The sequence below is a fragment of the Danio rerio genome, chromosome 16 (assembly GCF_049306965.1).
Source record: "Danio rerio strain Tuebingen ecotype United States chromosome 16, GRCz12tu, whole genome shotgun sequence".
Taxonomy (NCBI): Eukaryota; Metazoa; Chordata; class Actinopteri; order Cypriniformes; family Danionidae; genus Danio; species Danio rerio.
Window position 1 is genome coordinate 43,602,171 of NC_133191.1, and position 15,330 is coordinate 43,617,500.

Consider the following 15,330-nt stretch of genomic DNA (forward strand, 5'->3'; position numbering starts at 1 on the left):
ATGTCTAAAGCGCTTTGAGTGTCCAGAAAAGCACTATATAAATGTAAGGAATTATTATCAATTATCAAATGCTTCAGAAACATCTGTATTATTCATAATTAAGACCATGATTATTAGGCAAACAGGGGGGTAACAGATTTGACAGACAAATTCAAAGTTGCATAAATCTGTTGATAATTTAAAATGATTGAGATCACCCATATCTGGTGAAATCCAGTGTTTGAAGTACAGTTACAAGACTCTGATGAAGAAAAACAGATAGGAAAAAGGCAAAAAATAAAAACAAAATTAAAAAAGAAACAGAATTCCGTATGATTTTGGGCATAATTGTTCAAGTATTATAAATACTGAAATTAAAAAAAACTGTGTTTTTTCTATTTTAATCAAGCACATGGTAAGAACAGTCACAATAACGCAAAAATGAAGGGAGAAAGTAGTTCTCTGTGCTGTTTTCCATCCAATACAAAAAAAACAAACACACAACCTGACTTATAAAAAAATAGCCCATAACAGAGTTGAAGACAGCAGTGTGGCAGATGGAATGAAACCAGGTAAAAATGTCCAATCTACAGTTGTTTGGCTGTGGTTTAGAGTGTCCGGTTGCGCTGTGTTAATGTTATGAGAGTTTGACAGCGATCTTCTGCTCTTTTTTCATCATTCTCTGCACCTCTTTCTCCATTTTCTTCCTCTGCTGCTCCATGGCACGTCTCTCTCGCTCTGCCATCTTCTGCTGCCTGTGTTCAGAAACATAAATAAGCTATTATTACCGGGGTGCTTGAGCACATTACAGTACAAACATTAACACATGTAAATACAGTATAGTAATTTCATTAAACAATCATGAGCTTTCAAATATGCTGTGATAATCGATGTGACACAGTAGCTCAGTAATGCAGTGCAGGCTGAATCAACTGTGTTTGTACACTGACACCTAGTGGATAAAAAGAGACTAGCCTGCACATTTCCCTTCCGCTATTTTTACAGATCTGAAAGCAGCGATATTAGAGCACCACCTGCTAGTTACCAAATATTTAACTTTTTATTACAATTTAATTCCATTTCCAAGCATTTTCATGTATCATATGGCTGCACTGTTTAACCCTTTATTGAAAACTCATTGAAAAGCTCATAGGTAAAAACACTGGAGTTTTACTGGGGTTATAACAAGACTTTAGAACTTTTCCGACTTTTTTTTTATTATATTGTAATAAAAATCAATTACGTTTTTTTTTTTACTCTATCAAGCTAATTTTCCATTTAATTCATATTACAAAATGTAATAATATTGTAAACATTTTTAAATAAATTAAATTTATTTCCATTACTTCAGTTTTTGGCATCATATTTCAAAAATCATTTAGTTTTACCATGGCAGGGATTTTTATGTTTCCCATATATTATTATATTTGCATATTTTTTTAATTATATAAATGGAGACTTGATCTTAATAGAAAAATAATAACTAATCATAGGTTCAATCATAAAATGTTGGTGTAAATATGTTATGATATATTTTATTCTCTAAAGGTGCATTAACATTTCTTTGAAGTTTCAAATATATAGTGTTGAGCATAAATGAGTACACCCTTCATAGATCTCTCTCTTTTAAATTAAGATTTTCTATAGGATGCTTTACAATAATATATATTGTGCATATAGATTAGATTAGCCCGAACTGGAACTAACCCATCTAAAAAACTTCAGATCCCAGTCCAAACATTAGCACACCTAAATCAATATGCTGGGAACAAATGTTAAATATAAAAATTGAAAACAATACACAGAGCTCATCTCTCAAAAGCCCAATTTTCTAAAATGTATCCCAATGTTTTAGATATGTGTGAAAAATGTAAACTTTCACTATGTAACCTTAGTCATGTGTTTGTATTTTTTCCCAAGTTGCAAAGTTATTGGATTACTTTCTTTAGAATTGTTTCTGATATTCTGGGGGTCAAGTTAGCTGTTTGCCCTTTAATCGCGCTCTTTGGTGTTCCCTCTCAGTGTCAACCTTTAAACCAGAGACACGCTGACATTGTGGCTTTTGCATCTATTCTCGCTAGGCGCAAAATACTGTTGTCTTGGACCTCCCCACAACCCCCCTCTGTTTCATTGAAGCTCAAAGATTTGGTCTTTTTTTCAAAACTTGAGAAAATTAAATACAACATCAGAGGTAGGAGAGAACAGTTTTTTGAAAAATGCCAACAATTTATTGCATTCTTTAATCACTTAAAAACCTTAGACGTGGACTGAGTGGAGGTACATGTGTATGTATGTATGTATGTATGTATGTATGTATATGGTTTGTTATTATTTTTTCTCTGTATTTGTATTTATATTATTTATTATTATTATTTTGTTAATTTTATTAATTTATTTACTTATTAATTTGCAGATGTTGATTGTTTTATCTGGGGATTGTTTTGTGGGTTGTAATAAAATGTAAAATGCTATTTGCAAGAATAAAAATTCCATGACAAAAAAAAAATTATAAACAGGATAAGTCAAGAAAAACTTTTTTTTTATTTTTTATTAAAAATTTGGTTGAAATTTTGTGGTTTGTATTTTTTTGTATTATCTTTTAATTCCTACAAATGATTAGTGACTAAATTCTTTATTTTATTGGAGATAATAAAATAAAATTAATAAAACTGTTGTTTAAATACGCCAAAAATATTAGCTCTATTCCCCGAGTAATGGATAGACATATTCATTTCAAAATAATATATAACTAATATCATTTAAATCATTTATTTTTCAGAAAATGACAATTGGTCAGAATCAAGTGAAACAAGTGTTTCAGTTTGTTGTGATTGAAAATTAGGGATTTAGGGAATTAAATATTGAACTCTAAACTCTCAAAGTTAAAGGAATTATGTATTTTTATTCTATTTGTAGGCAGTTAAGTATTTGTGTAAAGCAGGGCCTGACTGGGACTCCTGTTTAGCCTTGGAGTTTTAAGCCTTAGACCGGCCCACCTCATTTCACGACTGACTATATATTAAAAGAAAGTCATTTCAGTTCAGTTTTTAATGACACTATCACGTCTTTTTAAGGACACAGCTGCTTTAGAACTTCAAATGTTTTTCATAAATATGAGAACATTAAAAGGTAGCTAAATCTCCAACACTATTCTTTAAAACATCACAACGTCCTTTCCTGCAATATTTGAATATATATTATGTGCAAAATTCTTTATAGATGTTCAGTCCTTTGTAACGGTGGTCACACAAAAAGTTAAAATACAATATGTACACCTACTTAAGTAACCCAAATAGTATTATATGTCTTAACACTAAAAATGAAAAAAAAAAAAAAATTTTAGGTGAGGTTCGAACTCGGGACGGCGGCGACGTAATGCTACATGCTGGACCACAATAGCATTATTGTGCTGGTGCGTTTGGAATCAAAAATAAGTATTGCACCGTTACCTGCAAGACTCTTTTAACCATAATATTATTTTCTATTGATGGCTTAAACTTTTTCTCCCATTTCTGACCAAGTTATGTCAGATTTATTAATGTCGTGATCATCTGTAATGTAGAAAATCATCTGATTTTCATTGTAATATTCATTAATATTAATTATTTGAATTTTTGTATTCACTAAGGTGCCGCTGTCATCATTAATCTGCAGGCTGCATTTTGCTCACAAGGCTGCGAGAAAATAAATAAAAAGAGTGGAGCTGCGGCATAATAATGAATAAAAAAAGTGAGGCTAAATAAATAAATAAATAAATAAATGTAAAAAGTGCAACTGCAAGCAGCTAGGGACATTGGCCCTCGTGATCAAAAAAACGGACCGGCCCACCGGGAATTCTCCTGGTCCTCCCGATTAGTCTATCCGGGCCTTATGTGAAGCCATTTTCTAAACTACTAACCAAATTTTAAAATGAATTCATTCAATTTTGTCAAGAGAATCAAGCTGAACCAGAACCCTTTCATGTTTATTTTTAAGGACACACACGGATTCAGCCAGAATCAGCCATCTCACCTCAGCACTTCCTCTGCCTCCCAGGCTGCATCTGCTTCATCCTCCCAGGCGTTGTTGTCCTCCTGCCAGGTGTCCAGATCCCCCAGCTCCGCCTGCAGACACACAGCTTCCTCAATGAGCTTGTTTACATTTTACATTCACACTGATAACTCAGAAAAATCAGCTTTCTGAAATTATCTCACCAGTTTGTAACCAATCCACGAGTAAACTGCATTTACAAAACCTTATTATTAAATCAGTTTGTGCCCAGCTAGCGATGTCAAAAATTAACAATAAAAGCTATTTATTTTTATTTTGTCACGTTAAATAAATCATTAAAAACTGAAGAGGAGTCTAGCAACATGTTAGCATGAAACATATGGCTCAAATAGAATATGACCAGCATTTTAGTATATGTTATGCGACATTTTCATTTCAGCACTTCTACGCAAAAAGGGCATAACGGTTAAGATAATGTCTTAATCCACTATATATTTCTCCTTCCATTCCATATAGTATTCTTGTCACATATCACACCTGCGTATTACAATAAACCAACAGAAAAAAAGGTTCATGTATTTATTAAAGGTGCCCTATGAAGTAAATCTGCATTTACATAGACATAGTCCAATAATAAGAGATCAGTACATGGAAATAGGCATACCGTGAGTCTCCGACACCATTGTTTCCTCGTTTTCCACGAGTCTAATGCCCCGAATCAGAACACAAAACAGACTGTTACGTGACTCACAGGCCACGCCTCATCATATGCATGTACTTTAGGTCAGGTTCTACGTCATCCAGACCTGATGAGCAGCCGCGTAATCACTAGCCAAGACACAAGCTGATATGTTGCTCTAGGATCATTAATATACATGCATAAGGCTATGTTTAATGAGCCACAACGTTTCCTCCCTTAATTAAACTAAATTTATATTTCACTTACTTATGTCTGCGGGACTTTTATTTTACTGCGGGAGATGCTGATTGTTTACTATGCGTTACCAAAAAGCATAGAATCACCAAGAGGCGTCACTCTAGTGCAATTTGGGAAACAGTCACTAGATGGCGCGGCGGCCATTTTGGAATGAAAATTCCAACAGAACAACAGCATATTATAAATCTGTAAATAAACAGTTAAAAGTGCTGATGATTGTCATAGTAAGTGTTGTATTGTCGTCTTTCAGGTTGTATCTCAGCTTTAATGCGCTTTTTAAATAAATAAATAAAAAACAGAGCAGCTGCTTGCCATCGCGACAGTAATAAGATCCAATGGACAGCCGATGGCTTACACTCCAAAATGGCGGAATCACGGGGCTGTTGCTGTCGCTGCTATCGAAATGGAATGTTGTATTGAGTGTCGCCTCTTGGTAATTCTAAGCTCTTTGGCGTTACCAGGACAACACTCGTATGAGCAGTCATTTCAAATTCATGTCAGGGCGTAAAATGCAGGATATACAAATTATATATCTATCCAGTGCCACCCTGAAGAGGCATAATTCTATCTTATGTTAATGTATCATGTTGAATGTGAAATCTTATGAGTATGTTTTAAAAAACATGTGTTGCCATATACCTACTATCTAGATATTAGAGAAAAATTAAGCTTATTAAAACAATGCAGTTTATGGGACCTTTAAACAGAAAGTTCACTTTAAAAACATTTTTTTCCTCACCATTTACTAGTGATTTGAAACATTTATGAATTTCTTCTGACATTCTGCCTACATAAACCATTAAATCCCTTTGTGCTGGTCTAAAGTGTTAATGAGTCTCATAATAACTGAGTGATTCATGTTATTTTGCATCACTTACAGCAGGCTGGATGAAGGACATGTCCTGAGTGGCGGCTAGTCGGCTGGAGAAACCTGAGGAGCTGTCTGGCATAGAGAAATTCAGAGGTTCCCTTTTCTTCAAGACAATCTGGAATTAAAAAAAAGAGCAAAATTTTTTTAATATAGGGTAGATACTTACTAATATTTAAACATTTTTTAAAATGTATTTTATGATATACCAAGATTGCATTTATTTGATTTAAATATAGTATATACAGTAATATTGTGAAATATTATGACAAATTTAAATAACAATATTTAAATAACTAGATTTAAAAATATTTATTTATTCCTGTCATGGCCAAGCTCAACTGTACGCATCATTATGCCAGTTATCAGCGTTACACGATATTCAAAAATCAGTCAAGCGTGATGATTTGCCAATTAAAAAAAGTGATGGTACTATATTATACATTATACATTATATATATTATATATAGTATACATTTCTTTTTTTAATGTTGTATTTATTCAACAGTGGTAACACTAAAATGTAATATACTGTATATAAATATATCTGTGTCTTTGACAAAAACCACAATCACTTCTTGTACTCAACTCAACGAGCTAAAAAATTACTTTATTTAATTCAAATTTCATTTCAATTCACCCTTACAATTATGGAAAATATCTGTTGTATACAGTTGCTTTTATAGAGAGAAATCACCAGAAAGAGAAAGAGAGAAGGTTATTAGGACAGAAGAAGGTCAGAGACAGAGAAATAAATAAATAGCAATAACATAAGAGCAAACGTAACTTCCCCAAATAATGAGCCTACTTTTTGTGTTTTCCTGATGGTCGGAGCCATGTCTTTAAAGTAGTCTGGCTCTTCTTCTTCAGCCTGATTCTGTGGAGGTGCAACTATCCCGTTACCGCCTTCAATTTTGATACTGGTGGGTGCTTCTTCATCCCATGAGCTCCACTCTTCAATCTCCGGCTAAAAAAAAAAAAATATATATATATATATAATATATACATATTTACTCATTAAAAGGACTATTAAATCAGATCTAACCATATTAATTGTGTTAGCTCACATTGCCAGTTTTGTAGTGAACAATTCATCAGTGCATGTCATTAGGAAAAAAAAAATTTTCTGCCCTTGTAATCTACAATAAAAACCTGAAAATGCACTTCCGGTTTTATTTTTCAGTTAAATTCTCAGGTTGTATAAGTATTGAGGTATTGGGCATTTTTAACATACTTGACCACGCCCCTCCAACTGTCAGTTTTGACAACATACAGAAATGGTAAAGAGGTGGTGTTTGATAGGTTGTAATAACTCTCCCAAAACCCATGTCCCGATATTTCTGAATGAAACACCTACTTTACTTCATCCAATCAGCTCGCCGTAGAAAAAAACAAACAAGCCACGCCCACTGTTTTCTCATTTAATATGCCATTTCTCTATTTATCAATATGCATCACAATACAAAAAAATTACAAAATACAGACGCAACTTCCAGTTCATGTGGACTTCAAGTCAACACTAGGGACAGTCATCTCTTCATTTCCAAAGATCACCTTTAATCTTTTAATTAAATAAACACATTATGGACTATTATAATGCATTTTACTATAACTTACAGTACAATAAAATGTCAGTTTTAAAAAATATCTGGTCAGGTACATTTAGATCAGGAATCATGTTATGACATCGATATTTAATCAAATGTACTTTTACCGCTTTTACTTTAACCACTTGCCAGAAAGTATGCCGTTTCATCTTCAGATAAAAGTATGTTACGCTTGACAATATTTCATCCATATTTTGATAAAAAAGTTATTCAAAGTTAAAGTTATTAAATAATTGAATCATTTGAAGAATAATTCACTTTCCTTGCATTTATTACAAATCTATGCATCATAAGTTGGCCCACACGGAATCTGAGCGAGTAGAATTACGCAGATTTTTAGAACATTATTAATTCTGTTTATTTACTTGTGTAAATGTGTGTACCTTTATGTTTCTTCAATTTTTAAATTAATTTCAGTATAATTATTGACATATGAAAATATTCATATGATTTATTTACAATGCAGTTTGTAAAGTAATATTTTCTGTCTTTTAGTAGATATATTATACGAAAGACTTTGTTTACGGAAAAAAAAAACGGATCTAACTGGATTTGCATTGTAAACACTAAATAAATGTTAAAAATGTATTATTTTTTATTTCATATATTAAGGTTTTAGTTATGACATTCCCAAAATCATTCTACATAAATCCATAGATTTTTAACAAAATTCTCTGCAGAAATTGAAAAAATGTCCGCAGATTCTGTCTGGCCCTATTATGTACAGTTGAAGTCAGAATTAATAGCCCCCTTCGAATTTTTTTCTTCTTTTTTTAAATATTCCCCAAATTATGTTTAACAGAGCAAGGGAAATTTCACAGTATGTCTGATAATATTTGTTATTTTTTTTGAGAAAGTCTTATTTGTTTTATTTTGACTAGAATAAAAGCAGTTTTAATTTTATAAACACCATTTTAGGGACAAAATTATTAGCCCTTTTAATCTATATTTTTTTCTTGATAGTCAACAGAACAAACCATCGTTATACAATAACTTGCCAAATTACCCTTACTCGCCTAGTTACCCTAATTAGCCTAGTAAGCCTTTAAATGTCACTTTAAGCTGTATAAAAGTGTCTTGAAAAATATCTAGTAAAATATTATTTACTGTCATCATGGCAGAGATAAAATAAATCCATTATTAGAAATGAGTTATTAAAACTATTATGCTTAGAAATGTGTTGAAAAAATCTGCTCTCCATTTAAAAGAAATTGGGGAAAAAATAAACAAGTGCTCTAATAATTCAGGGGGGCTAATAATTCTGACTTTAACTGTAAATACCACTTCTCAGTTTTTACAATTTACAATTTATAGTTTTGCGCTCGAGCAAAACTTCATTCATTCGTTTTCTTAGTCCCTTAATTAATCAGGGGGCGCCACAGCGGAATGAACCGCCAACTTATCCAGCATATGTTATAAACAGTGGATGCCCTTCCAGCTGCAACCCAGCAATGAGAAACACCTATACACTCCCATTCACACTATGGTCTTACTTTTTATAAAACTTAATATTTGTTTTATAAAAAAAATATTGCTATTTAGATTTTTTTGCAAAAATTTATAATAAATAAATAGACAAATATAAGTAAACAAACATCAATTTAATAGAAATGCCACTAAATAAACAAAAGTATTTACATGATGAACAAATGCGAGATAGATAGATAGATAGATAGATAGATAGATAGATAGATAGATAGATAGATAGATAGATAGATAGATAGATAGATAGATAGATATTTTGAAAAATTACAGTGTTTGATAGATCGTATTTAAGTTGTCTTTATTCTGCTGTGTATGCTTTGCAATATATACCCATATATGTCATGCCAATAAAGTAAATTGAATTTATAGTCAGACAGACATCTCTGTGAAAATATACCCAGACTGTTTTGTGAACCTCATTGTTTATGCCAGTCTCCAAGCATGGTTCTCTCACCTGTTTAGATGCAGAGGAATAGTCAACTGTGGTTGGGAGGGTGATCTGGTCCCCGCTCAGCTTACGTGACCTTCCAGTCCTAAAAAAACAAAACACAACATTCAAAACATCATAACAGAAGAAATCGTACAGTCACTTCTGTAAAGGACATACATTCACCCCTGGTTATTCATAAATAATATCATCTCTGGATCATCATAATGACAAGGCAATTTACAAGGTAAACACACAAACAAATCAACAAAGGAGAATTACACTCACCTGCAAATCAGTCTTTTAAAAAATGAAAGAATAGATGCCAAGCAGGTGCATATTTTAAAAAGGCGAAACTGTGTGATGGCCATGTTATGAGTGATATCTAATAAAAAAAGAAAGAAAAAGAGAACACAAGGAAATGAATTAATTTGACATTTCAAAACAGAAAACATAATCAAGACTCACAGAATTTAAGACAAATACATAAGCATTTCAGACATATGGTTAATATGAAGGTCCTGTAAGAATCCAATTGAACAAAAATTATCATAAATTGTACTTTCAGGACATGTGAATGTTCTGTCCTGGGGGTTAAAAACTAAATAATTTATGTATTTGCAATATGTGCTTTTGTTGTACCCATATTGACCTTTATTAGCAAACAATCAAGGAAGCAAATGAACTGCAATGGCAACAGCTAATGTTAGCTTACGTACATGTACAGCCAGCTAACTGAATATTTATGTTGTTTAATAATCGTACTTGGCTTTAGTTTTCATTAACAGAACTTGTATAAGAAAATAAGTAACGATATGGTTTAGATTTCTTCATTTACTCACCGGTCAGGTCAATAAAAGACAGTTGATGTGGGCAGAATCATAGCACGGGGCTAGCAGACTGATGCAAAACAACACTTGAACTCTACAGATGGGACGAAACGGGGAGATTAGTGTGTTTTGGCAAAGAAAGAGTTCAGGAGCGCAGAACCATCATGAACAGCGGCTGTCACGGCGATCGATCTCATCCATATTACTCTGATGCGGGCAGCCATCGTCCCTTCATTGTATCACCTCACGCCAACAGGGAACTGGAGTCCACGGGTTGCCAGGTTGACGCAGTAAAATCAGTTTCCAAGGATGAAATTTGTAAATTATTGTTGATGTCAGCAAAATAAATAAAAGTAACATTTAAAAGATACTGGAGAAAACATAAATAAATGCACAAAACAGTAATATTTCGAATTTGAGTTCCATACATCAGTGATATTAACAACAAGAAACCATGTAGAGTTATTTTGTACGAATACAATTCTTCACATTGTTCTAGTATTAAAACTGCCAAATTAAATAAATGACAATTATTAAAGTAGATTTCAATGACAATGTATAAAGTATTGTCAAATTCTATATTTTTGTTCACAACATGGTTTGAGTCTGCGTTGTGATTGCAATCTGGCAACCCACGTGTTAGGGTCTGCGCAAATTTTAAGGGACGTTTTAAATTTTCAGCCACACCACACAATAAAAGTCTGTACTTTTGGGGGGAAACTCTTTAAATAAATTAATATGCGTAATTAATGTGACAGCTTTTTCTATGACTTGTGTTTGTTTAGACTATGTCAAGCACTTTGTAATATTTAATTGTCATGTAAAGACATGACAGAACACTGTAATTTTCAAAATATCTGTCTAACTTATCTATCTATCTATCTATCTATCTATCTATCTATCTATCTATCTATCTATCTATCTATCTATCTATCTATCTATCTATCTATCTATCTATCTATCTATCTATCTATCTATCTATCTATCTATATATCTATCTATCTATCTATCTATCTATCTACTCTGCTTACAGTATTATTTTATTCATATTGTATCTTCAGTAGTACGTAAATTGTTTATTTATTTACTATATTTATACTATATTCATATTTTCTTATGTCTATATTTAATAATAATAATAAAATTGCATTATTAAATGCTCAAATCAAAACTCGGTTTAATTAATATAAATGTTAGACATTTTCACACCATGGCAAACAGTCTTAAAAAACGTTAACAAGGCGGATATATAATCACTATTTAGTCTTGTGTGGAAGTCTAAACAGTAATCTACTATATTAACATTTCAATTTGTATTTTTCAATCAATGTTTTCAGAGTGCGGTTCGATGGCGGTACCACGAGGTATCAGTTACTTTCCTCTTCGCTGAACAAGACGAACCAATCACGATCGTTCGCGTTTGCTAGAACGGCTGTAATTTAGAGGGGTTATTTTACTTATACACATTTGCGTATTAGATTCGAATTTTTATCAAGTAATTGTTTTATACCACTATCAACTGTTTAAATATTTTAAAATAAATTGAGTAAAATAAAACAAACTAAAAACAGAATGCAGATATTCGCTTTTCTGAGCCTTTAAGCGCCCCCTAATAAAATCAAGTTTCAGCCTGCAAAACAACGCTTCAGCTGTCTAAAAATTCAGTTTCCAGAAGTGGCTTTCGTGTCGGATCGTGATCCGGTTGCGCCTCCAGTGAAGGGAGGAGTGGTTATCAGTTTCTCCAGTGAAGGGAGGAGCTGCCACCGCACAAAAATGCAGCATTTCACCAGTCCATGTGCAATATTCGGGTAAAACTGATTTATTTGCTAAAACACTAATCTGGAGCGTGTCCCCCAGTTAGTGTGATCCATGCGTTATTGGATCTTCTCGGCCTGGGTTAGGCGAACAAACGCGAGGAGCACCAGTGTCGCCAAATATGTGAGTATCGCCGTGGCCAGGTATCTATCGCAGGTTTCAGTACACAAGCTTATTTAATGTCTGCTTCATATCAACAGTAATGCAAAGAGATTCCTGTTTCATGAATGTTAATCATCTAGTAAACAGTACATTTGGATGTTATGTGTAATTGAAGACGTCTTGGCACTGTCAATGCGTAATTTACGCCATTGTGATACTCTGTCCTGTTTTTGCTGCTTTGACTTGTTATTAAACCAGATTGTGTGCTGGTTGATGAAAAGCATGATTTTTTACACCTTTAAAACGCATAATGCTATTAGAGATAAATACTGTGTGGCACTCTTGAACAATGCCTGACTGTCTTATTATCAACCAGTGTAGGTAGGAATTGCAGCATTAGGCATAAAAGTTGGTTGTAGTATTCAAGGGCCATGAAGGAAAGAAAAAGGGCTGAAACTACAGTGTGTCCTCTGTTGACATTGTTGGTTGTGCTCAAGTGACTGTATCTGAGAAACTGCTGCTGCTTCTATACTGCTGCGTCCACTAAATATGACCTTCTGTTGTGTCTCCAAAACCAGAGGATCTCAAGCTTGTTTCACTCACTCTTTGTCAAAAACCAAATGTAAAAGTTCATTAAATTTTAATATTGGAAAAACAAAAGAACTATGTCTGGGAAGTCAAATAAGAGCAGTTGATACTAGATTATTTAAACCATCATAAATGTAAAAATAGTAGAGCAGGTATCAATTTTTAAAAAATATTTAGGCACAATTATTGACAATAAACTGAATTTTGATAGTAATGTAGAGCAGTGATTTCAAACTCAATTCCTGGAGGGCCGCAGCTCTGCATAGTTTTACTCCAACCACCTCCAACTCCAGTCTCTAGTAGTCTTGAACACCTTGATTAGTCTGATCAGCTGGGTTTGATTAGGGTTGGAGCAAAACTGTGCAGAGCTGTGGCCCTCCAGGAATCCAGTTTGAGACCTCTGATGTAGAGCAGGGATCACCAATCTCAGTCCTGGAGGGCCGGTGTCCTTGCAAGGTTTAGCTCCAACTTGCCTCAACACACCTGCCTGGGTGTTTCAAGTATACCTAGTAAGAGCTTGATTAGCTTGTTCAGGTGTGTTTGATTACGGTTTGGAGTTCAAATCTGCAGGACACCGGCCCTTTAGGAACAAGTTTGGTGACCCCTGATGTAGAGGCTGTTTATAAGAAGGCAAGTCAGCGCCTCAGTCACCTCTGCAAGTTGAGAAGTTTTAATGTTAGTACACAGACTTTAAACATGGATGCCGGGGTGAGACCCCTACTCTTTTTGTTTTATTTATTTATTTAAAAATTTTTTTTGGAGGACATCCTGGGATTGTTAACAACCACAGAGAGTCAGGACCTCGGTTTAACGTCTTATCCGAATGACTGCACTCACTAAGCAGTATAGCGTCCCCGTCGCTATACTGGGGCATTAGGACACACAGATTACAGGTTGAGTGCCCCCTGCTGGCCTCACTAACACCACTTCCGGCAGCAACCTAGCTTTCCCATGTGGTCTCCCATCCAGATACTTAACCCTGCTTAGCTTCAGTGGGCGAAAAAACAAATCATGAACAACTGATTCAAAGTAACTGAATTCTGGCACTTTTAAACATATTTTTTTTTACATCAGATTTTTATTTTTTATATTTTTTTTATAAAAAAAATGACAAATTGATCAGAATAAAACACATTTTCAATTGAAAAAAATCTGGGTTATTCCACCAAATATTGATCTTCTTAACCTTCTGAAGTGGAAGCATTGTTTTTGTGTTGACTAAAGTAAATTTTAATATACTTTTAAAACTGTTAGTATACTTTTGAAAATATGCCTTTTATAGTTAGAAAACACTTTATTTTAAACATTATTTTAAAATTTGGAGGAAATATTCAGTAATTGCACATTATATAAAATCACAATTAAATTTTACTCAAGCACATAATTCAAAATGCGTTTAAACATTCAAATGCCAGCCACCGCACAAACAAAATGGTAAAGGCTTTTAATCTAATACATAATAAACTTCTTTACCATTATTAATGTGCTACTGATTGACTGATGTTTGTTTGCCGTCACAGTTCTGACTTTCATTTTCAAACCGTTTGCTATTTATTTTATTTTCAATATCTGAGGTGAACTATATGCTTTTGCTTTCAGTATGGCAATACATGTCACATAAAATGGTATTTAAACTCACTTTGTTAGCATTTAACACTGAATAAAGCACATAATCTGAACCTGAGGTGATCATTGCCATATTAGTATTGGGTGTTGTTCTGCTGCAACGTCGCAGATATTGAAAGAATTTCAAAAATAGAAATTTTATGCTTCGCCATTGCAGATGGTTTGGACAAAAAACACATAAAAGATACCATTTAACATGCCGTGTTGTGTTGTTTGGACATCCAGAGAAACTGAAAAACTTGGAGAGTTTTCATTCCATAAAAGTTGTATTTTTTATTGTTTTGTTTAAAAGATTAATTAATTTCTTTAGATTAATTTTCTTCACGATAAGAAATGTTTCCTTTTAGAACAAGCTTTGAAACGAGTGGTGAACAAATGTCAAATCACTCCCTCAGAGATCAGACCTTCTATTAATGTTTACACTTTAAATAAGTGGCAGGAGGAGTATGATACATAGAAAAATAACAAATAGTATTAAACACAACCTGAAATCTCAAACAGAGTTTTAATGTGTTAAGACTAGTGCTGCGACCCAATTCGCATACTTATACTATGCCCTAAAAATATGTACCTTTTTTCTGAAAGAAAAATCTATGCTTTTGAGTGTCTAACAGAAGAGTATGCAAGATTTGGGGCATACGACTTTCTCGTTAACAGATCGTTCTGTTGCTTAGTTATGAGCCATGTCAATCACCCACACATCATCCACATTTCTTTCATATTCAATTTCCTATTCATATTTCCTATTCCTATTTTCCTTTTTAGGAGAAGCAGCAGCAGGTTAATCTCCCATTCACAAGTCTTTCATGCAGAGAAATCTCCTCAAGTCTTTGGATAATTATCCATTCAGATGTTAATGTCTGAACACATCTTTATATAAGTTCAGTATTGTTGTTGCAGATGAATTATAACACAGAAAATGCGATTTAAATAGTTTCCAGTTGGCTAGATATTAATGAACAGTTATACAATACAAATATCTTTACTGAAGCCTCTCTACTTAACAGTTGGTCTCACGCTTCTCTTATGTTTGTAGTTTATTGACACTTTTCACCTGCGTTTGTAGTTCTAATCGA

The 15,330-nt window shown here is 33.4% G+C and overlaps 2 protein-coding genes across 3 annotated transcripts in view; one reads left to right on the forward strand and one right to left on the reverse strand.

Annotated features, from left to right (window-relative positions):
* Window positions 1-157: 157 nt before the first annotated feature.
* Window positions 158-10,327, reverse strand: ebag9 (estrogen receptor binding site associated antigen 9). Its single transcript, NM_201094.1, is given in 7 exon segments — window positions 158-734; window positions 3,991-4,082; window positions 5,785-5,892; window positions 6,583-6,741; window positions 9,321-9,399; window positions 9,582-9,678; window positions 10,136-10,327. Coding segments are annotated over 6 exon segments (639 nt in total). The 5' UTR covers window positions 9,665-9,678; window positions 10,136-10,327; the 3' UTR covers window positions 158-616.
* Window positions 10,328-11,866: 1,539 nt separating this feature from the next.
* zdhhc3a (zDHHC palmitoyltransferase 3a) overlaps window positions 11,867-15,330 on the forward strand; it is a 24,559-nt gene continuing 21,095 nt past the window's right edge. Inside the window, exon 1 of one of the 2 annotated variants that reach the window (XM_005158209.6) lies at window positions 11,867-12,061. The gene's annotated coding sequence lies outside the window, so the exon portion shown is untranslated. 2 annotated transcript variants of the gene reach the window in all.